This window comes from Furipterus horrens, unplaced genomic scaffold, assembly GCF_987537825.1.
Source record: "Furipterus horrens unplaced genomic scaffold, mFurHor1.1.pri manual_scaffold_10, whole genome shotgun sequence".
Classification (NCBI taxonomy): Eukaryota; Metazoa; Chordata; class Mammalia; order Chiroptera; family Furipteridae; genus Furipterus; species Furipterus horrens.
Genome location: NW_028327180.1, coordinates 59,605,255 through 59,626,579, shown reverse-complemented (window position 1 = coordinate 59,626,579; position 21,325 = coordinate 59,605,255). Strand labels below are relative to the sequence as shown.

General features: G+C 45.7%; 2 protein-coding genes and 1 pseudogene across 10 annotated transcripts in view; 2 read left to right on the top strand and 1 right to left on the bottom strand.

Annotated features, from left to right (window-relative positions):
- Positions 1-641: 641 nt before the first annotated feature.
- HNRNPH1 (heterogeneous nuclear ribonucleoprotein H1) lies at positions 642-9,779 on the top strand. Of its 5 annotated transcripts, none has more exons than XM_090290436.1 (14): positions 642-725; positions 1,203-1,331; positions 2,576-2,731; positions 2,938-3,081; positions 4,574-4,712; positions 5,659-5,837; positions 5,914-5,985; positions 6,063-6,175; positions 6,319-6,454; positions 7,019-7,078; positions 7,173-7,262; positions 7,874-7,966; positions 8,414-8,463; positions 9,054-9,119. In XM_090290436.1, the coding sequence occupies exons 2-13, from the start codon at positions 1,235-1,237 to the stop codon at positions 8,461-8,463; spliced, it is 1,329 nt and encodes a 442-aa protein (XP_090146562.1). In that variant the 5' UTR covers positions 642-725; positions 1,203-1,234; the 3' UTR covers positions 9,054-9,119. The 5 variants fall into 5 exon arrangements, with proteins under 5 accessions (XP_090146562.1, XP_090146561.1, XP_090146559.1 ...); XM_090290435.1 differs by having other exon boundaries at positions 6,042-6,175; XM_090290433.1 differs by lacking the exon at positions 8,414-8,463 and having other exon boundaries at positions 9,054-9,779.
- Positions 9,780-14,882: 5,103 nt separating this feature from the next.
- The window catches only part of RUFY1 (RUN and FYVE domain containing 1), a 62,100-nt gene continuing 55,657 nt past the window's right edge, over positions 14,883-21,325 (bottom strand). For 4 of the 5 annotated variants that reach the window (XM_090290427.1, XM_090290429.1, XM_090290428.1 and 1 more), the window contains 3 exons: positions 17,999-18,047; positions 16,413-16,490; positions 14,883-15,394 (listed from right to left, as the gene is read on the bottom strand). In XM_090290427.1, the coding sequence (XP_090146553.1) occupies positions 15,248-15,394; positions 16,413-16,490; positions 17,999-18,047 (274 nt within the window). In that variant the 3' untranslated portion in view covers positions 14,883-15,247. The other variant, XM_090290430.1, reaches the window with a different exon arrangement.
- LOC150000381 (rho-related GTP-binding protein RhoN pseudogene) lies at positions 18,777-19,535 on the top strand (annotated as a pseudogene).

Genomic DNA, 21,325 nt, shown 5'->3' with positions numbered 1-21,325 from the left:
CAGCGGCGATCGCAGGGTGTGAGTTCGTTAGGGGAAAAGCGGGGTACGGCTCCAAGACACGGGCACCAGTACCCCGTGCGGGCCGGGCCCCAGTCCTGTCATCGGCAGGTAAGGGGCCCTGAAGGCACACTTGCTAGGACCAGCTCCAGGCGCCGCGGGGGCGGCTCTGGGCAAGGAGCGTGCGCAGCTCCGCAGCCCCAATAAGTTCCCTGGTGGTGGCAGAGCTGCTCTGGGGAGAAAGGGGGTATAGTGGGTGGGGAGCTTCTGTCTTTTCGGGTCATCCAGGGGTAGAAAGACGGCCACCTCAGCCCCACCCAGGGCCGAGGATTATTAAACCACCCCAACAGGGGACTGACTGTCACCATTCCCCTCCCCCAGTCTGGCGGGTAAGGAAAGAGACCCGTTTGAAGGAAGACGCATGCGCAGGAAACTGGCTCCTAAACCGCTTAAATTCGGTGTCCAATAATCGCGATGAAGCGCAGGCGCAAAAAAGCCCTAAGGGTTTATGCGGTGGGAGGGGCTGGGCCACAGACGCTCGCGCATAACAACTCTGGTTGGAGGTAGGCTGCTCTTGCGAGTACGCCTGCGTCTGAGCTCTGTGTGACGCCAGGGGGCGGCACGGGTGTCGCATTGCGCACGCGCAGAGCTTGTTCGAAGAACCTTATTTAGGTTGCGCAGGCGCTCGCTAGCCATTTCGTTCAGCCGAGCTGAAGCTGTGTGAGTAGGTGAGTTTTAGCTGCTCCGTCTGTGCCGCTTGGGTTCCCTGAGGACTCCCTTTTTGCGAGGATGGCTTGCTCCCAGGTCTCTGTAGAGCCTGCGGGGCTTTCGCCAGGTGCGGGCTGCCGCTGGGAGCCGGGAATGGCTCGCCGAGCAGTGGCAGAGCCGCTGGGCCTGCAGGCCGCGCCGCCTCTATTGTGTGAGAGGTCTGAGGAGGCGGAGCGGAAGCGCGGCCGCCATTTCCCTGCCTCCACGCTGGCGCCCGACCAGGCCCCCTGCGGCCGGGCCCGGGTAACTAGGGTCCAGGGCGGCATGGGCTGCCTGCCCGCCGGCTTTAAGTGGGTGTGTGATGGTGGAGCGGCTGGGGTTGGGACTTGTGCACGGGCTTCTTAGTGAGGAACCGCGGTTCCGTGGGGTACTTTGCATGGGGCAGGGCAGTTGAGTTGGAACAGTTTCCAGGTCTCACCCTCATTCCCTCTTCGCAGTCCGTTTCGACGTCAAAACCCGCTGAGGGACGATGATGTTGGGCACGGAAGGCGGAGAGGGGTTCGTGGTGAAGGTCCGGGGCTTACCCTGGTCTTGCTCGGCGGACGAAGTGCAGCGTTTTTTTTCTGGTGAGTTTGAAGCGGAGGCGGGAGTTGGCGGGCAGGACCGTGGGGCGGTCGGGTGGGAGACGGCCGGGCCAGAGGCTGGGGGTGGGGGGGTAGGGGGGGGTGGGGAACAGGCCGGGCTCGGGCGCCCCCTGGCGGGACGGGCGCGGCGGCAGCCGTTCCCGCCGCGCCGCGGGCGCCCGGGCGGCCGCCGTGACGCAATGGAAATCGCGAAGGCCCCGCCCTCCGCCTTCCGGGGCCTCTGCGCGGCTTTTTCATTTTCCTGTCTTCATCACTAGCTTTTCTGTGGATGTCTCCGAAAGGATCAATTGGATTTCCCCTCAGCCTTAAGAAAATTGCCCAGTGGCTGGGCAAATAGTAGTAATGTTTTGGAAAATCTTGAAATATAACAACTTGACTGTTTTGGTTTGTAGAGTTAAACTGTCACTTCTTAATTTCAGACAATTTTACTAATCAAGATGGGGTAATTAGTTACTTGATCTGGCTAACGTTACAGTTGAGGACTCTGAAGCCCAGGCAACTGTACTTGCCTACTAGCTTTTCCCCAAGTATGTAGGTTTCCTGAAGAATTTCTGCCAAAATGTCCTCGTTCTCATTAGTCTAAGACTAGACTGATAAAAGATTGATTTGGAAGAACTCGACAGGTTTTGGAAGGACACTTGTAGTATTGACTTACTGTCTGAATTTAGTGCTAGTAAACGGAAAACGACCTGAAAAACAAGAAGCCACCTTGCAGTGGGCAAGACGGGGTGTGGCTTCAGCTGTGCAGCTGGGAGCATTTTAGCTTTGTAACATAAATCCCCTTTCAGGTGAGTATTGGCCGTGAAATTTGGGTTGTAATGTTGCTGCTAGTAAGGTAAAGTAATCAAAGGTCTCAGACCAAAAGTCGATAGTTGAGTATATTCAGAAAATGCATTTAAATAACAAGGACCAGACTTAACTGAGCAGTTACAAATGATACTAATGGAGACATATGGGTAGTGAGAATATGGAGATTTTTGTTAAAAAACTGCTTTGAATGTTGGGTTTTTTACTGATGGGTTGGGAATGTATCATTTAGGGAATAACATGATCTGGAGAGAAATGCTTAATCCATACAAAGAGACTAGGAGTCCATAATATCTTGGTCATTTTAGTCTTCACGTGGGATCTACTTGGCGGTAGGGGTGTAAATAGGCATTTCATCTGTATCACCCAGAAGTGGTTTTAAGTTTTAAATTCTGTATTAACGGTTGTTTTCTTTCCAGACTGCAAAATTCAAAATGGGGCTCAAGGTATTCGTTTCATCTACACCAGAGAAGGCAGACCGAGTGGCGAGGCTTTTGTTGAACTTGAATCAGAAGAGGACGTCAAATTGGCCCTGAAAAAAGACAGAGAAACTATGGGACACAGATATGTTGAAGGTTTGATTTATGTTGCCCTAGTAACAGTAAAAACATTAAACAGAGAGATTTATTTTACCCCTTCTGAATTTTAGGTATTTGACCGCATGGAAATAGTCACCTAAGGGAGTTTGTGGCAGCTCTTCCTAGATTATCTAAAGACCCAGGAAGTCTGAACCTTGTTTCCTGACTTTCCAAAATTGACTAATTCTAAGCACCTCTTTCAGTATTCAAGTCAAACAACGTTGAAATGGATTGGGTGTTGAAGCATACTGGTCCAAATAGTCCTGACACGGCCAATGATGGCTTTGTGCGGCTTAGAGGACTCCCCTTTGGCTGTAGCAAGGAAGAAATTGTTCAGTTCTTCTCAGGTATGTTGTGTTTGTTGCGGAGCAGTGAATTTTGGCTAGCTTCTGGCAACATGACTAAGTAGACCGTAAAGTTGAGTAGCTTAGATATTTGAACAGGTTGTGAGGACATTCAGATGAATTAATGTTTTCTCTTCCTGGAGACCTTCAAATAATTTATGCCCATCTTAATGGTGGAAATGAAATAATTCCAAAAGGCTACCTTTGCTTACATTGAATATGTAGTTCAGAGTAGATCTCTGAGGATTGTTCTCAGCAGCTTAACTCGTTTCCTCACAGTGCTGCTCCCAAAGTGCTTCAAGTTGCAGGTAAGATCCCTGTGCGTTAGATTAGTATGAGTGAGGTGATGCAGTTTAGCGCAGGTGTCTGTTTTAAGACACACTGCATCCTGGGACCAGAACTGTGTCTAATGGTCTTAATTCTCACTGCAGAAAAGCCGAAGGCAGCATTGGTTTAGCCAGAGAATCATAAACTTAACTGCAAGTCAAGGAACAGGTTGAATGTATAGTTGTGGTATCTGACATACAGAAAGTGTTTTAAGGTTGTTCTGGGCCTAAAGTATTTGAATGTTTTTATGCTGAAGAGCTGATAAAACTGTGTTTAGTAGAATGTTCAATCATATATCTTACGTACTATTTATTACTTGATAATTTGTGATGTGATAAACTGGAATTAAGAACATGAAATCCTTCCATGGTTTAGGGCAGTATGTATTAAAAATTCTGACTGTTAGATATGTATCAAGTCCTGATATTTTGCCAGAAGTTTTGAAATTAAGTTTGTTTTGATTGTTTTGTCTAAGTTGGTGAGAATTTAATGCTGTCAACGTTAAATATGAACATAATTTCATATCTTCTAGGAAAGTGCTTTAAGCCCTTTTTGTAAGCTTGGGAATGTATCCACGGAAAGGATTTTTCATAGACGGAATTTCCAGAAGTGAATCACTACTGTTAGAGCATAAGCTGCATGGTTGTGCTGTCTAGATCAGTTGTTTATTGCAAGTTTAGATTGTTTGTCAATGATATATACTTAAACAATGTTTCAGTTTGTATATAAAATGTTTAAATGTGTAGATTTTTAAAACTTTTGAAGTTCCACTACCTTAAAACATTGAATTATAAGATAAGGTAAAAGGTGTTTCTTGAATTCAGTAAAACTGTTGTGTTTAATGCTTGAAACTTTATTATAAATTCTTGTATAATTTTCAACATTAAGCTAAATAGATAAGAATGTTTGTAATTGTTGAATTCTTAATGCATCCTGTGTTCAAGTTTTTTTTTTTTTTAAATACTGTGCCATAGGGTGTGTTAAGAATTATTATACTGAGTAATAATGGAACTTCATATTACTGCAATGCATATTTTAAAAATTACTTGTTGAAAGCATACCGTTCACCTTAAAATTCTGGTTTATTTAAAGCTATAAGAAGAATCATTTCTGGGCTTGTGATGTTAATATTGCCCCCCTACTGGGGTTATTTGTCCTTGGGTTGAAGGGTTGGAAATCGTGCCAAATGGGATAACATTGCCGGTGGACTTCCAGGGGAGGAGTACGGGGGAGGCCTTCGTGCAGTTTGCTTCACAGGAAATAGCTGAAAAGGCTCTAAAGAAACACAAGGAAAGAATAGGGCACAGGTGGGGATGGATGGTTGGTTGGATTTGTCACTTTTCTTATGGTAAACAATTAAATCCATATTCTCTCTGCTTAGAAAAAAATTAATCTATTTCCTATTGATGTTTGGCCACCATTTTCAAACTACCTGTGTCGAAGTCCCATAATGCATTCAGATTAAATTTTAGGTTTTAAAATTATCCTCAGTTAATTTGGTCTACTTAAAATTTTGTAAAATTCCTACTTAACCCCAGTCAATTGAGTTGAGAGACTATGGCTTTAAAAAAACAAATGTAATACAAAATTTGGCTTTAGCTGTAATAACACCCACATAGTAAATTAATATTACCATAAGAAAATGTGATACTTTCTGATCTTGTTTTTAAAGTTGAAATGCAACAATCTTTCTTGCTGTATAAATATTCTGCATATGTATTAATAAGCATAGCTTTCAAGAAATTGTCACAAAAGGTTTTATTCTCTTTGCTTGTGACTATTTTTCATTGAAGCATGCGCTTAACCTATGCTGATTCCTACTAAAAGCATAGGCTGGGGTATTTATTGGCGAAAGGAAATGTGTAGTGTGGGCTAGACTGTTGGCGGAGGCTGGCTTTTTAGCCTACTTGCTATACATACTGCCAAAGGATTTAAGACATGAAATGTTGAAAGTTGAGTGGAATTCTTTCCCTCCTAAAACATTTACTGGACTCCTCTCTACCCCTAAGGGTGGGCTCTCTGCCATAGAGGAGTGGATTTTTTTATAAAGTTTACATAAGATAATTAAAATAATCTTACAATTGAGTGAATTTCTGGTCATTGCCTATGCAAATATAAGAAATCTGGCTTTAAATATTAGTCAGTTTCATGGCTATGACTATACTGTTTTCTTATGTAACTAAATTACCTGTATGACATGAACTAATGTTTCCCTCCCCTCCGCATTCCCTTCCCTTGTGAACGATGCTTTAGGTATATCGAAATCTTTAAGAGCAGTCGAGCTGAAGTGAGAACTCACTATGATCCACCACGAAAGCTCATGGCCATGCAGCGGCCAGGTCCCTATGACAGGCCTGGGGCTGGCAGAGGGTATAACAGCATTGGCAGGGGAGCTGGTTTTGAAAGGATGAGGCGTGGTGCTTACGGTGGAGGTACGTGAGAATATGCAGGTGTCGAGGGTGGTTCTTTGTGATTTTTATTTGATTGGATTGTACTTTTGTCTTCCAGGTTATGGAGGCTACGATGATTACAATGGCTATAACGATGGCTATGGCTTTGGGTCAGACAGATTTGGAAGAGGTAAGGTAAGAATTGAATTTCTTAACTGAGGGATACTTACACTCTTGTCCATCTAGACCTCAATTATTGTTTTTCAGGAATGTCTGACCACAGATATGGGGATGGTGGCTCCACTTTCCAGAGCACAACTGGACACTGTGTACACATGCGAGGATTGCCTTACAGAGCTACTGAGAATGACATTTATAATGTAAGTGTAAGATGAATTCGCAAGTCAGCTATTTGTATAGCAGTAAAAACCGGGTCCTTACTCTGCTAAGTGAAAGAGCATGTTACAAATTTTTTATAGCATTAGAAAGTTGACTTGATTCCTCTGAAATACCTTGCATTTAGTTTTTTTCACCGCTCAACCCTGTGAGAGTACATATTGAAATTGGTCCTGATGGCAGAGTAACTGGTGAAGCAGATGTTGAATTTGCAACTCATGAAGATGCTGTGGCAGCTATGTCGAAAGACAAAGCAAATATGCGTAAGTGTGATTTAAATATTTGGGGGCTCTTTCTCTAATAGATTTTAGAGAGACATTGATTTGTGTCAGTTATTGATGCATCCAGTGGTTGATTTTGTATGTGTCCTGACTGGGGATCGAACCTGCAACCTCAGTGTATCAGGACACTGCTCTAACTGAGCTACTTGGCCAGGGCTTTTGGGGACTACAGGTGGTTGAGTGACTAATATTTATGATAGAGCAGTAGTAAGGATGTCTTGAGAAATTTGTTTGCTAGGTAATAGGTTAGCTTTTGGAGATGTGTTTTAAGAAAATTTTGTGGGTTTTTAAAATTTAGTGTGACTGAAAAGGATTTGTGATACATCGATTTGAAGTATATTTTTAATAAACTTCAGCAACTTAGGTGAATGTTTAAAACAAGGCTAGTTTTGGAAAGCTGCATAGTTAAAATAGATCACCTGAGAGAAGCAGCTAGAATCTTTTTTTTTTCTTTAACCAAAAACATATTTGAAGTTCAGATCTTCTTGTAAGAATTTAGTTCTTTAACCAACAAACATTTTCAAATTTTTTTTTTTCTCATTTCAGAACACAGATATGTAGAACTCTTCTTGAATTCTACAGCAGGAGCAAGCGGTGGTGCTTACGGTAGCCAAATGCTAGGAAGCATGGGTTTGTGTAAATATCTCTTTAGTGTCTTTTTTTTTTAAGCTAACCTTGTATGCCTTTTCTCTCATTTCAGAACACAGATATGTAGAACTCTTCTTGAATTCTACAGCAGGAGCAAGCGGTGGTGCTTATGGTAGCCAGATGATGGGAGGCATGGGCTTGTGTAAATATCGTTAGTTTTTTTAAAAACCAAAACATTTTATTTAAGTTAATTTATATTAATGAGTTTAGATAATTAAGTTAGGCAAAGGAAGAAGTTTTGATTTGAATTTTGTCTTTGAGTTATATAGAACTGCTTAGGATAACTAATTAGTTTTAAATACTTTGGGGGGAGGGCATTACAGAAGGAAAACAGTAGAATTGTCTATAAAGTAAAAACCTAAACGTAACTGCAAAACGCACAGGATCAAAATAACTTAAATTTCTGAACATAATTAGTTGGGCATAATTAGGTTAATGATGATACCTGTGTATTGACATATATCAAGTTATGGGGAACAACCCCACTCAATCCCATTAAACCTCTTAAGGTTTTCTCAAAATGCCTCAATGGAATGTGGATTTAATACTGCTGTGTATACTGTCGGCCATTTGGTTTATAAATGTTTGATTAGCTCAAATGAAGGATAGAAAGGTAGCCTGTTCTTAGAAAATAGGCAAAGGGTTATAGTGTAAGATCAAGACTGAAAATGTAGATTTAGAATTACAAGCCCGGTACCACCAGGTACCACATTACATAGTGGATGAGGTTCTAATGTTCTCTTAACTTAACAGCAAACCAGTCCAGTTATGGTGGCCCAGCTAGCCAGCAGCTGAGTGGTGGTTACGGAGGGGGCTATGGCGGCCAGAGCAGCATGAGTGGATATGGTAAGTGTGTTTTTAATATACTTAAAATAAGTTTTAGGTAGATTTCTTTAGTTGGGGTAATATGTAGGCTCTTGTTTTGGTGAAATATGCTTTTGATTGTATTAGAATTTTTTTAAATATAGTTTAATTTTCAGAACCAATTATTTGGAGGGGGAAGTGTTCTATAAATTAAATATGCAACTTGGAATAATGTCGAGCCAGAAAATATCTGCCTCCACTTATTAAAATATTAAGTAACTAAAATGTTGACACCCCCCCTGCCCCCCGCCTTTTGGTTAGTATTAAATCCATTTTAGATGGAGGGAGAATTAAAAATAATAAATTGGTGGTTGGGTCCAGGACCGTATTCACTAGTTGGTTAACTGGGGTTGGTTTTATTTTTTTCAATTGGTCTAAATGGTGATTCTGGTATAATATATAGTCTTACCCTACAAAATCCTTTTGCAGACCAAGTTTTACAGGAAAACTCCAGTGATTTTCAATCAAACATTGCATAGGTAAATATTTTCTCAAAAAATATAATTTAAATTCCCAATAGCAAATACTGATATGTTGTGCTAATACTATTTTTATCGCAGTCAGTGACTCTGACTTAGCTCCATGGAGGCTGCCGTTTTGGGCACAGTGAGTTGTCTTTAGCCCCACTTTGTTGTCTCACTTCTGCCCACCATGAATAGGAAAAGCAGGAGACTGCCCCATGCTCCCTATTAATACACACCATTTGATGGACACATTGTGAATGTTTATGGTAAATTTTTTTTAATGCCTTGTTTAGCTTAAAAAGCATGAAGTAATTTTGCAATTTTTGAAAAACACTAGTTTTCCTTTAAACTTAATTTTCCATGTTGATCCTGAAGCATCTGTTTTAAATGGTAGCACAAGAGTTTGACAAGTTGGTACTGCAGAGAGAAGGGATTAATTGAGACTTGTTTGGAGTCTGGAGTCCCCTTTCCCAAACATGCTTTTCGCCACTTGGACAGCAGCCATTTGTATTCGTATACTTTTTAAACTTTTTCCTGGAATGCTATATTTTACTTGACTGATAATGTGATACTTTTCCTAACTTGTCAAAATGATTTCTTTGCAGGCAGCCAAGAAGCAGTGAACAGCAGCTACTACAGTAGTGGAAGCCGTGCATCTGTGGGAGTGAACGGAATGGGAGGGATCTCTAGCATGTCCAGTATGAGTGGTGGATGGGGAATGTAATCGATCCTTGTCACTGACTCTTTGGTCAACATTAATGAAGAAAAAAAAACATGAAACTTAAGTTGAACAGTTTTGCAATATCAGCTTGTGATATGCTTTAAGTGGAAATCAGGATTGTTTTAAAGACGCAAGGTTCAGTATTTTTGAACACAAATATCATCTAGGATGTAACAACTAAGTTGAGTAAATGATAACTGTTAAAACAATTTTTAGCTTTTCCCAAGTTAGTTCTATTGTAGGATGTACTTTAGCAGTAAGTATATTTAGGTTAAAGCAGTTGAATTATGTTAAATGTTGCTCTTATACCACATTGCATTGAACACTGTTTGGAAGCATGTTGAAAGACATGCTTTTTTCTTTTTTTTTTTTTTTTTTTGTAAAACTAGGAGCTGTCTCTACAATTGAAAGTGAAACATTTGGCATGTTTGTTAATTCTAGTTTCATTTAACAACTTCTAAGGCATGTAAGTTTAAGGTTTTTTTTAAGTTAATGTGGAAATTTTGAAACGCAATACCAATACTTTGATTTAAATCTTTCATTGTATTGTGAGTTCCTTTTAGGTGTATTGCGCTATGTGAAACTTGTCAAATAAATCTTTTAAAAACTGCACTTTGTCCTGTCTGTGCTTCAGTGTCATGTGGACTGTTTCTTGGTGCTTTATTCCTGCCTGGGTCGTAGGTGACGGTGGCTCATGTCTCTGGCTGTGGCAGAGGCTGTTGTGTAGATGTCTGCAGACTTCCCTCCAATACAAGATAATTGTAGCTTTGCGGCCCTGGTTGGAAGGGCTGTACGTTGGGCCTGGCTCCACCAATCCTGGTCTGTACTGCCCTCAACTTGCTAAGCGCTTGCATAAAAGTGGAGACAAAAATGTCCTCACTGCATGCTGCATGTTCACAGAGGCCTTCAGGCATGACTGAGAAGGAAGTGTCCTGCAGGCTAAGGGTGGCTGGAGCTGCCCTTTCCAGTTGGATGGCATCTTTCAGTATTTTTTAATTTTTTTTATTGGTTTTAGAGTGAAACAGCAATTTGTTGTTCCACTTGATGCATTCATTGGTTGATTCTTGGATTTGCCCCGAGGATCAAACCCACAACTTGACTTACTGGGATGATGCTTTAACCAGCTGAACTACTGAGACGGCTTGGATGGCATTTTGTGAGTTCTAATGTGAAGTGTCTTCTAGGAGTTAGATGTTCTAATCTTAATATTTTTGCTTCATTCCTAAAAACCCAAGACCATTTAAAAGCAAAAGTTCTTATTAAGCTCCTGAGGTAAGATACCACATATTTTTCAATAAAAACGACTAGGTTAAATCATTAAATGAAGCCTAGATAACTCAAATTTGGTATTTGCCAGGAAATTCTCTAGCACTAGGAAGTGAAAAGTAATTGCAGAAATACCTTCTGTAGCACAGCAGTTGAGGAACTACCACTCCTTCACCATCCCTTGAGACCAGCAATTTTCAACCTTTGTCATCTCACGGCACACACAAATTACTAAAGTTCTGCAGCACACCAAAGAAAAAATTTCCCTCTGACAGAAATAATGTTGACATATATAAAAAAACCCAAAAACTTAGCTACCATTTTTGCTTCAAAGTGACTTGAAAATCAGGTTGCCTATGCTTGTATATAAGGATATCTAGTATCTAGGATTAACCAATCAGGGACTTCCCACCAAGATGGAGTCCTAGACACATGCTGTGTCTCCCTCCACAACTAAAAAGGAAAACAACTACCTACCTCAAAACTAGAGACAATCAGAAGTTCCAGGAAATGGAGCAGCAAAGATAAGATACTCATCCAGACAGGAGGGGTGGAGCCAGGGTGGAGAGGACAGGTGTGGCAGTGGCAGGCTGCCAGAAAGCGCAGTCACACATTTTAAAAACGGACAACTGGGGAGCACTCCCAGCACCAGACCAGACCACGAAGCTCACAGTCCCAGCGCTGGGGAATATGGCGCTTCATTGCTTCTGACTGTGCAAACCAGTTGGGATTGGGGCAGAAGAAGAAACTGCCGGTCTCAGCAGAGTCCACTTGTTTAAAGGGCCCCACAGTCCTAGAACGTCTGCAGGCCCACCCACTCTGGGAACGACAGAGCAACAACTAGAGAGGTGCCAGTCCCATACAAAGTGGGAGAAGTGCCTAGAAAAGTGGCGAATGCTGAATAAGCGACATTGTTCCCTCTCAGATCCCTCCCCCACATACAGCACCACAATGTGGTGAAACAAGTTGCTCTGTACTGGTGAGAAACGTAAGGCTCTGCCCGTTACAATGTAACAGGAGCAACAGTTCTACCTAAGACACAGGCAAACAAACAGGAGTCTGTCAAGATGAGACACAAGTATGGCCCAAAAGGGGGAATGGATCAAGGTTCCAGTGGGAAAACTAAGTGACGAGGAGATAGCCTACCTAACATGTAGAGTTGAAGACACTGGTGATAAAGATGCTCACAGGCTTGACATACATGCTTAAGAACAGCAAATGCACAAGGGAAGAAGTGAAGGGCTACGCGAATTGAAGGAAAATCCACACAAAACCAATGGTGAAGGGAAGGAAAAGGGTTCAAATCAATGATTTGGAACATATGGAGGAAGACAACAGTCAACTGGTACAGAATGAGGGAACAACTGAAAAAAATGAGAGGCTTAGGAACCTCTGGGACAATTTTAAACATGCCAATATCCAAACCGTATTTGGTGAAGGAAATAGACATACAAGTCCAGGAAGCACAGAGTCCCAAACAAGCTAGACCCAAAAAGGACCACACCAAGACACATAATTAAAATGTGAAAGGTTAAAAATAAAGAATGAATCTTAAAAGTAGCAAGAAAAGAAAGTTACCTACAAAGGGGTGCCTATAAGACTATCAGCTGATTTCTCAAAAGAAACTGCAGGCAAGAAGGGACTGGCAAGGTGTATTCAATGTGATGAAAAGCAAGGACTTAACAACCAAGATTACTCTATCCAGCAAAGCTATCATTTGGAATGGAAGGGCAGACAAAGTGCTTCCCAGACAACGTAAAGCTAAAGGACCTCATCATCACCAAGCTATTATTATATGGAATGTCAAAGGGACTAACTTAAGAAAAAGATCAAAACTATGACACTAAAATGACAACAAACTCACAACTGTCAACAACTGAATCTAAAAAATAAAAACAAAATCCAACTAAGCAAACCAGAATAGGAACAGAATCACAGGTATGAAGATCATTTAGAGGGTTATCAACTGGGAGAGGGGAGGGGGGAAAATGGGGAAATGGTGCAGGAATTAAGTAGCAAAATTGGTAAATACAAAATAGGGGGAAGTTAAGAATAAGAAAGGGTGAAGCCAAAGAACATATATGCACAACCTATGTACATGAACTAAGTGGGGTGGGATTGCTGGAGGGAAGGGGGGCACTGGGCAGAGGGGAGCAAAGGGGGAAAAAATTGAAACTACTGTAACAACATAAAATGCTTGAAAAAATTATTTTAAAAAATTAACCAATCAGATGCAACTTTGTTTGTGACCAATAAGATGCAACTTAATATGACATTCGTGGTTCAAGAGATGTTATTACTATTGGATGACTGTTGGGTTGGTCAGTTCCCCTGCTTAGTCAGGTACTGGCATGTTAAAGAAATTGTTATATCAGCCCTGGCTGGTGTGCCTCTAGATTGAGTGCAGGCCCACAAAAGGTCGTGGGTTTGATTCCTAGTCAGAGTACATGCCTGAGTTGCAGGCCAGCTCCCCAGTTGGCCTGAAAGGCAACCAATCACTCTTTCTCTCATATCATGTTTCTTAAGTAAAATCTTTTAAAAATTGCCACATCAGTTGAAAATTATTGATCTGGACCCATTGGTTGCATTGGGAGTAGAACTTAAGCAGCACATGTCAGCCTGTCCTGTTAAGGGCCTGGTGTGTGCACATCTTGCTGTGACAGTGCTGAAGGGCTTCTCTGTCCTGGGTGAGGTCAGCCTGGTGGGCAGTACTGCAGGAAGAGGGGCCTGAAGGCCTGTGACCCTCCTGTTTGGCTCCTTGCCCTCTGTTGGCTGTTAGCGACTCCACTTTCAGGACAGGGCTGTGGAGGCACAGGTGTTGCCCTTGGAATGAATCACATCATTTGTCCAGCAGGTAGGGAGACAAAAGAATTTTCCATGTGTGCACTGGTGTTTAGCTACAAGGTAACCCTGGCATTGCCCCTGAGATCTCAGTTGTGTTCTGAAAGGTCTGGATTGGAGACACCTGGTGTGAGAAGGCGCAAGGAGGTTCCTTCCCTGAGTCCTTCATTAACTTGTTTTATATAAGGAATATTTTTTGTTGAAAAACATGGAGGAAGGGAAGAAACTAGAACTAGGACCATGGAGTAAAGCTAATAAGCTAACCCAGAACATTCTGGTTCTTAGCAATCTTGCATTCTGTGGACCAGCTTCCTGAGAGCTTGTTAGGAGAGACCAGAATCGCCACTTAGTCTGTATTTTAACACAAATCCCCACTTCAGCCCCCAGGTAATCAACCTGTGCACTTAAGCTTGAGAAACTGTCCATCATCACCCAGGTCAGGAGAAGGCTAAGTAAAAAGTTTGCTCTTCTTTCACGCATCTCAATGTTGGTGACAGGCATAAAGATTCTTTGGGAATAATGCTTGTTGAACATTTGCTGCTTGGGAACGGGGAGGGGGACGTGGAGGGAGGGGTGGAGAAAAGAGATGCTGTGGGTAAGAACAGCATGGAACGTGGGTGGGCTTTCAGAGCAGGGCAGAAGTGCTTCCTGTTGTATGTGCAGGCGAGAGCTGAGGCTCAGAAGGGCAGTGACTTGCCTAAGGGTCCCCAGCAACCTTGAGTCCAAATTGGGTGCATTGAAGACAAGGTACATCTGATGCCAGACCAGCTGAGGACAGTGCAGCTGTATGTAAATGTTTTGGGGAAAGCTGGGTGCTGAATGGTTAAAAAGCTTGGGAGGGTTAGCCCTCACAGGGTTTGAAACCTGCAGTTTAGAAAAGACATAGCTTTGGAGCTTGGTAGTTTTGTAGACTTGTCTGCACAGATCCTGGACCTAACCTCATGGAATCTCTCATCTCCACCCATGACAAAAAGATGTCTTTAAGGGATCAGCAGAGGCGGAACCCAAGCCAGGCTGTGGGTGAACGCTCTGCAGGGACAGCCCTCCTGGGAAGGAAGAGAGCCAGCCAGGGCCTCCAGTCCGGCTCACCAGCTGAGAGCAGTCCAGAGGGGCTGGTGGGAGATGCAGGCAGGCAGGGAGTAAGGTGAGGCAAGGTGAGTCCACTGAGGGTTGAGGCCCAGACCACAAATGACTGACTAGGTCTGACAGTCACTATGCTTAGAACATTTGAGGCCACTGAGTACTGCCTGGGGGAGGGGTGAGCCGGTTTTCACAGCTGACGGCTAACACCCTGTCCTACCTGCTTCTGAAATCCAAACCCCCAGGTGTCTCCATCTGTCATTACCGATATCAGCTCCTTAGTATGTAAGGGGAACAACCTTTGAGCTTTGACAAGAGGATTTGTAAGGTTATGTACTTCCTATGCCCATGAATGGACCTGGCTTACTTAGGCAGAGCATAGCCTGTACCCCAGAACCCAGCAGGCTTTTAGGCTGTCACCCCAAACACTGCTACCAAAAGGCCTTTTATCCTGGAATGGGATTGCTCTGAGGCATTCCCCAGGGGCCAACTCGGAAGTCGACACAAGCTCCTTCATTTTCTACACTGGAATGAAAAATTTATTTTATTGCAGGCCCAATGAAGGACACTCATCAGGATGTGAAGTGGCCCATTTCTTGACTCAAGCAGGGAAGGCACATGGGGTAGTGGGAGAGAAAGGAACCGATTACTCACTAAACTAGTACAACTGCTGCAAAATAGGTTAATTCTTGGAAAAGTGAAAAAATGACAGGAGCAAAACCATGAAGTGAATCTGATGCTAAGCTAGTGATGCATGCAGCCAAGTGAGAAGGAAGTCTGCCTCTAGAGCTCATCCCATCCCTCTTTGGTGGGAAGGTGCCCGGCACCCGAGAGGGCCAGCAGCGCCCAGGAGCCTGTTCCGTGCAGCTGTGTGGGCCCTGCTCGGAGGGCTCAGGAGCCGGGGCAGGAGGAACAGCGCTGCAGGAGCAGGCTGTGGCAGCTGTCGCACACACGCACTGGCTTGGGGTAGGACGGCAGGGCCAGCTCGTTACTGGAGCAGGTGTTGCAGAAGATGTGGCCACAGTTCCGGCAGTGGTGCTGCAGGACAGAGGAATCATGGGACATGCTGCGCCCCTGGTCGCACCCCCTGAGACCCAGCCTCTCAAGAGTTCAGCGTTCTATTTCCAGAGCCTTCCCCCAGAGAAACGTGCCAATTTGGACCTTGAGTTGTACGCGGGTGGTTCTGTAGGGCCTATGGAGTGTTGGCAGAGGGCTATGTGTTGAGGAAGGTTCTCTGAGGCTGTTTCACCCTGTGACTATTCCTCCTGGGGAGGCCGGGGAAGTCTGTGTGGGGAAGCGAAGCTGTCCCAGGCCAGGGCCTGTGCAGCTTCTGTTCCTCCTGGCTCCACACACCACTTCTGCCAAGTGGCCCCGTCCGTCAGGCAAGAAGATGGACCTTGGCCTGTTGTAGGGGAGACAGGCCTCAGAGACCCAGCCTCTAGCAGCCTCTCAGGATGGCTGCTGTTCACTCTGACTAGAATTTGGGTATTTTTGCTTCTTTTCCAGAGAGGGTTTTTAGGGAACAGATGAGAACATGTACCCACATGGCAGCAGGGAAGGTGGGGGTGCATGGGGTCTGTACCCTGTACCTGTCCTGCCCAACTGGTCAGTTGGCAGTCCTGTCAATTCTGGACCAATTCCTCGGAACCTAAAGGCAGGTCACTGGGAGCAAGTGCCCTGCCCAGGTGGCCTGTGAGCCTCTAGTGCTGCCATTGTTTCCCTCTAGATCCTGTTTTTTGAGTAACTTAGCCAGATTTTAGTTCTCATGGTCACAAAGAATTTTTAATGACACTCATCTAGACCAGGTCTGTCTACAAGCAGCCCGACTCCCAAAGAAACCTGCCAATCACTGATAGGACTGCTGGGAACAAGGTCTGTGACAGACTGGCTAGGGTGCCCTAGCAAGGCGGCAGTCTGATTGGGTCAGCACACCAGCAAGCCAGACCACAGTGTGGTGTGCCTCATCCCAAGAGCTTTTCCCAGAACCAGAGGGAGGGGAGTCCCAGCGGGGTACCAACCCAGGCCCTAGGTGCATGGTGGAGGCCAGCCCACATACCTTTCTCCGAGAAATGGAGAACTCCTTCTCACACTGCTTGCAGTATGTAGCTTCATCATCTTTCAGCCAAGTGTGGCCCTAGAAGGAAAGAACATGGATGGCCAGCTCCTGATGGACCTGTAGCTGTGTCCTGGCTGTCCAGTATTTGGTGTCCTTGAGGGACGGGCTCACAGCTGGAACACTGCTGCACACCTGGCCTGCCCTCTGCCTCTGGCTTCTCAGCCTTCGAGTGCTGCCCCCTGGGCATCAAGCCAGATTCTCCAGCCTCCTGTTAACCTTTCAGTTGATGCCCTCTGGCTCAAGATCTGGTGCTTGCAACCCCAACCCTGGCTGAAATGAGGCATTCCAAACTGGCAGGAGGGAGAAAGGCCAACCTTGTTATCCAGACAAAAACAGTCTGCCACAGTGATAGGAAACTCCCCTCAACCCCTGCCCCCATCCTCAGCACCGCAGGGGAGGCAGATGTCTTCATTCTGCAAAGGTGGCAACTGAGGCTCTGAAATAGGCTCTTGAGTCCCAAGTAGTCATTTTTATCCTTTTTCTGGTGCTGTTAGCTGTGTGCAGTGCAGGGGACAGACAGGCAGCTCATGATAGTTACACACGAGGAGCTTTCACTGTACAAGGGAGGATAAAAGAAATGGACAGTGGTTCTAAGTCCATGTGCTGATAGGGGCTATGCCCTTCGCTACTCTGACCTGCATACCCTTGGCGGTGAGATGCCCAGTTATTAGGTGTAGACAGTAGAGGGCTCCTTGAGCTGCCCTCCACCACCTGTGGGCTATCCAATTTGCTCTGAATGGCCCTGGGAGGGGGAGGTAGCTGGGAGGGAGCAGTTGCCCCTCCTTCCTCAGTCCCCAACCCAGCAGGCCAGCCCAATACCTACACTGAGCCACCTGGTCCACATGCTTATGTTCAAGTGGTATGTCCTTCTGCCCTCCCCCAAAATGGCTCAGACTCTTGCCCTGCTCAGGTTTCAGTGGTCCCCAGACATGGTGTGGGCACTACAGGGGGGCAGGGCAGCCTCCAGGCCCCTTACTTGCAGGAAAAGGTCTCACTGTCACTATAAAACAAACAAACAAAAAACCCGCCCTGGCCAGGTGGCTCAGTTGGTTGGAGCGTCATCACATACACCAAAGGCTGCGGGTTCCATCCCTGGTTGGGGCACATATGTGTGGGAGGCAACTGATCAATGTTTCTCCCTTTCTCTCATCCCCCCTCTCTAAAACTCAATAAACATATCCTTAGGTGAGGATTAAAAAAAAATCCCTGGACCTCTTCCTGCTACCTTTTGCTTCCTTCATTAGGGCACCTGTGATGTGTGGAACCAATTGTCACATACAGCTGGTGGCAGAGGAACAGAAACAGTAGACCTTGATCTAGCCAGGGCCTTCCATTTGTCAGCACTGCCATGTCAGCAGAGTGATGTGGCTCTGAGCAGCATTTTATCTGTAAATGAGTGAAAACTGGCTCAACCACATATTTCACACCGGCTGTTAGGATAAAACCGAGGACCATGCAGAATCTTAGTGTGAGCCGACTACACCACAGGAGTAGTTCTTATTCTAATGACATGAAAACTTCAGTACCTTCAGTGCCTTATTTACTTCTTTGATGTCTTCCATCTTCAGCTTTGACCTTTAAAAAAGGAGAGATGATAGCAGTAAGAGAGGCTCTTAAACAAATAAAGGAAACCCACAGGGTCTGGCTTTGCAAGGGTAACGACTTGGAGTAGGACAACACAAGTTCTAAAATGCGTTCCACCTTTTTGTAACCCTGGAATCACCTCACCATTGGCTCCCATATGTCGAGGTCTGAGGCTGAGGCTGTGGACTGAATCTGGCCCCAAAAGACTGTTTAGCCTACAAGGGTTGAAAATGAGCTTGAAATTATTGCAGTCATTTAAGAATTAAGAGTTATCTCACAGAAGCCCATGTTTCTGGCTTCTCTGGGCAAACATTCCTGCACATGTGCTTGGTGTGTGTGGAGATGCTCCTCTCTCAGGCAGGGGTCCCGCCACCCCCATGGCAGAAGCCCACATCTGCAGGGCTCTAACTTGCTGCCTGCAGGCTTACAGGGCACTTATTGGTTCTTGTTCCATTCTTGTTTAAGAAAAATTTCTTAGCTGTCCCCATAAAAGGCAGAACTGAACATAGTTTACAGTGAAACTGGAAAAAACAAAACACTTTGTAATTTGAGGAGGATAGCCTAAGCCCTTTCTTATAAGCTGAGATAGTGTAAACCAGTAATTTTCAACTTAGGCACTGCAAGAATTTGTAAGGGTTTGTGAGATGCCGGTGTTGGCAGAGGCCTGAGAGGGAAGGGGCTGCATGGGGGGGGGGGGGGAGCCAATGCATAGCGAGTACCATGGAGGGGCAAAGCAGCCTTCCCATGATTGTGGTGCTGGGGTGATGCAGAGTGCAGCAAGACAGCACTGCTGCAGGTGTTCGCTGAGTTATGTGTCCATCAGGGACACCTACCCGGGAGCCATGTGCCCATCAGGGACACCTACCCTTGGAGTCATGTCCCCACCTGTGGGTTTTGAGAGAACTACACTGGGGTTTTGAGAGAGACACGTACCACACTGAGCTCAACATGTGGAACACTTCAGGTTCCTTTTACTGTGACAATATCTGCCCCTGGCCTGCCCTAATTCAGACACTGTGCTCATCTGTTTTGACAATGGCCAACAGAAATACTGAACGGTGTCAAGAATGCCAAGGTGGTGCTGGTTGGGTGTAAACTGGACACATGGATGACCCCATGGAAGGAGCTATTTAAGCAGCAGCTTGTCCCCGTCACCCACAAGCAAGGCACTATGCTGGCCAAGCAGGTGGGGACCTGTCCTACATGGAGCACTCTTCCCAGTCCTCTGAGTGCAGCAACTGGGATGTCTTCCACGTGGCCACAGTGGCCTCCCTGGGCCGTGGCCATAGGCAGCTGCACTACACTGACTCACACCAAGGATGGCAGCAATGGGCTCAGCTGGCAGGATGGCCAGATGGGAGTGGGGAGGGGTGAGGGACTGGGAATGAAGGTGCAATACACAAGATTCCAGCCAAGGCTACCACCTCATGTGAGGAGGCGAGGAGCCGGGTTGGGACTGAGTGTCAGGAGGTCGGGTGAAGGGCACAACTGCTCCCCAGCATGCACCTGGCTGCCTGGCCTCTGGCCTCAGGCTGGGACTCAGGGCTGGCTGAGGGAGCAGTTCTAGGCCAGGGACCCAAGGTAGGGGGAGCTGCCATTCCCCACATCCTCCCCACCAGAAGTGGTGGGAGCTGGCAGGGCAGGCATCTGGGCTGGGAGATGGGCTAGGGCAGGGGGGGTTGAGGGAGCTGGCATCAAGCAGTGACCTTCAGTCCTATATCCTGGTCCCGGAGTCCTTCCCCAAGGAAAGCATCCATTCCATGACCTTCCCTTTACTTCTGCAGCTGTTCTCACTCATCTTAGCCTCCAGGCAGGCAGCACATGACTGAAATCATAAAGCAGGTAGGGAAGCCACCCCCACCACACACCCACCAATCCTAGCTCCTCCCTCTCTTCCCTCAATAGCCCATGTTCATGGGAAAAAAAATTTTTAAACAGGCAATACCTGACTACTGAGTCAGGGGCTCTGACTTCTTTTCCCTTAGACTGTCAAATAAGAAAATGACAACAGTCAAGGCTGGTGTGGCTCAATGGATTAAGTGCAATTAGCTGGTTTGATTCCTGGTCAGAGCACATGCCTGGGTTGTGGGCCAGGTCCCCAGGTGGATGAATGTGAGAGGCAACTGAATGATGTTTCTCTCTCCCTCTTTCTCCCTCCCTTCTTCTCTCTGAAAATAAATCAAATCTTTTTTAAAAAAATGACAACAGCCAACACAACAATAACCATACGGTGTGAGTGAATCAAAATTATACTTTTTTTTTATCAGGTTGGCAAAAAATAGAATTTCTTGTTGTGCCGCAGAATTTCAGTAATTAGTTTGTGTGCCATGAGATGATACAGGTTGAAAGTCACTGGCCTAAAACGTCATTGGATTAGCCTGATCTAAGGGTCAAAGTGTCAGTACACTGAGACACAGGTTAGACATCTGGAGCAGCTCAGGAAATGGAGCATCAGGGCCTTTAGAAAACCCTGTGCCCTCAGGAAAAATGATGGGTGCTCACCCCTGCACCACATAGAAACAGGTCAACAGACTAACAGGCCCAGAGGCAGCCTGGGATGGACAGGACTGGGATCCAGGTCCAAATGGCAACCTGAGCACACAAGGACTTCCCTGGGAAATACAATGTAGGAAGAACCCAGATGTCCCCATAGTAACTGGGCAGCTGTGTCTGTAGCAGGTGGGGGTCTGAGGACAGGCTTTCCCTTCTCTGTCACATGGTGTGGGCCTGCAGGGAGAAGGAAGAGGGGGGATAGCACATGCCCTGTCTGTGCTGTGCGGCCTGGCTACTGGCCAGGCAGAAGCCTTGAGGCTGTTGATCCCAGGGCTTCGCTCTCCAGATAAGGGACCATCCACGGGTCTGAGGGCTGAAGCCCCTAGAATAGGAGGGTGCTCTCCGACTGCTGTGGGCTGTCCAATGTGAAGAGGGCAGATGGAGAGGATGGCGCTTGTCACCTAAGAGAGTGCGCAGGGGCACAGACCACAAGGTGTCCTTCCCTTCCTCTCTGGACACCAAGGAGCCAGCTGTAACCCAGCCTCCACACCTGGTGCTTGTTAGGCTTCTGGGCACCCTCAGAGCTGCCCATGCTCCAGGCGCAGGGTGGACACCAGCCTTGCCCACTGTCCAGGAGCCCCCTGGGGTGGGTGGGACAAGTAACGGCCAGAGAGCAGTGCAAGGCCCTCAGTGGAGAAGCAGCAGGCAGGCCTCTGGGTGGTCCTGAGTTCGTCCAAAAAAACAGGATGAGGGGACAGAATTTTCACCTCACATTC

Coding starts and splice junctions, on each gene's coding strand:
- HNRNPH1 (XM_090290432.1), top strand. CDS start 1,235: ATGATGTTGGGCACGGAAGGCGGAGAGGGGTTCGTGGTGAAGGTCCGG. Junction 4,713..5,658: donor AAGGAAAGAATAGGGCACAG/GTGGGGATGGAT, acceptor ACGATGCTTTAG/GTATATCGAAATCTTTAAGA. Junction 5,986..6,041: donor GTCAGACAGATTTGGAAGAG/GTAAGGTAAGAA, acceptor TTGTCCATCTAG/ACCTCAATTATTGTTTTTCA.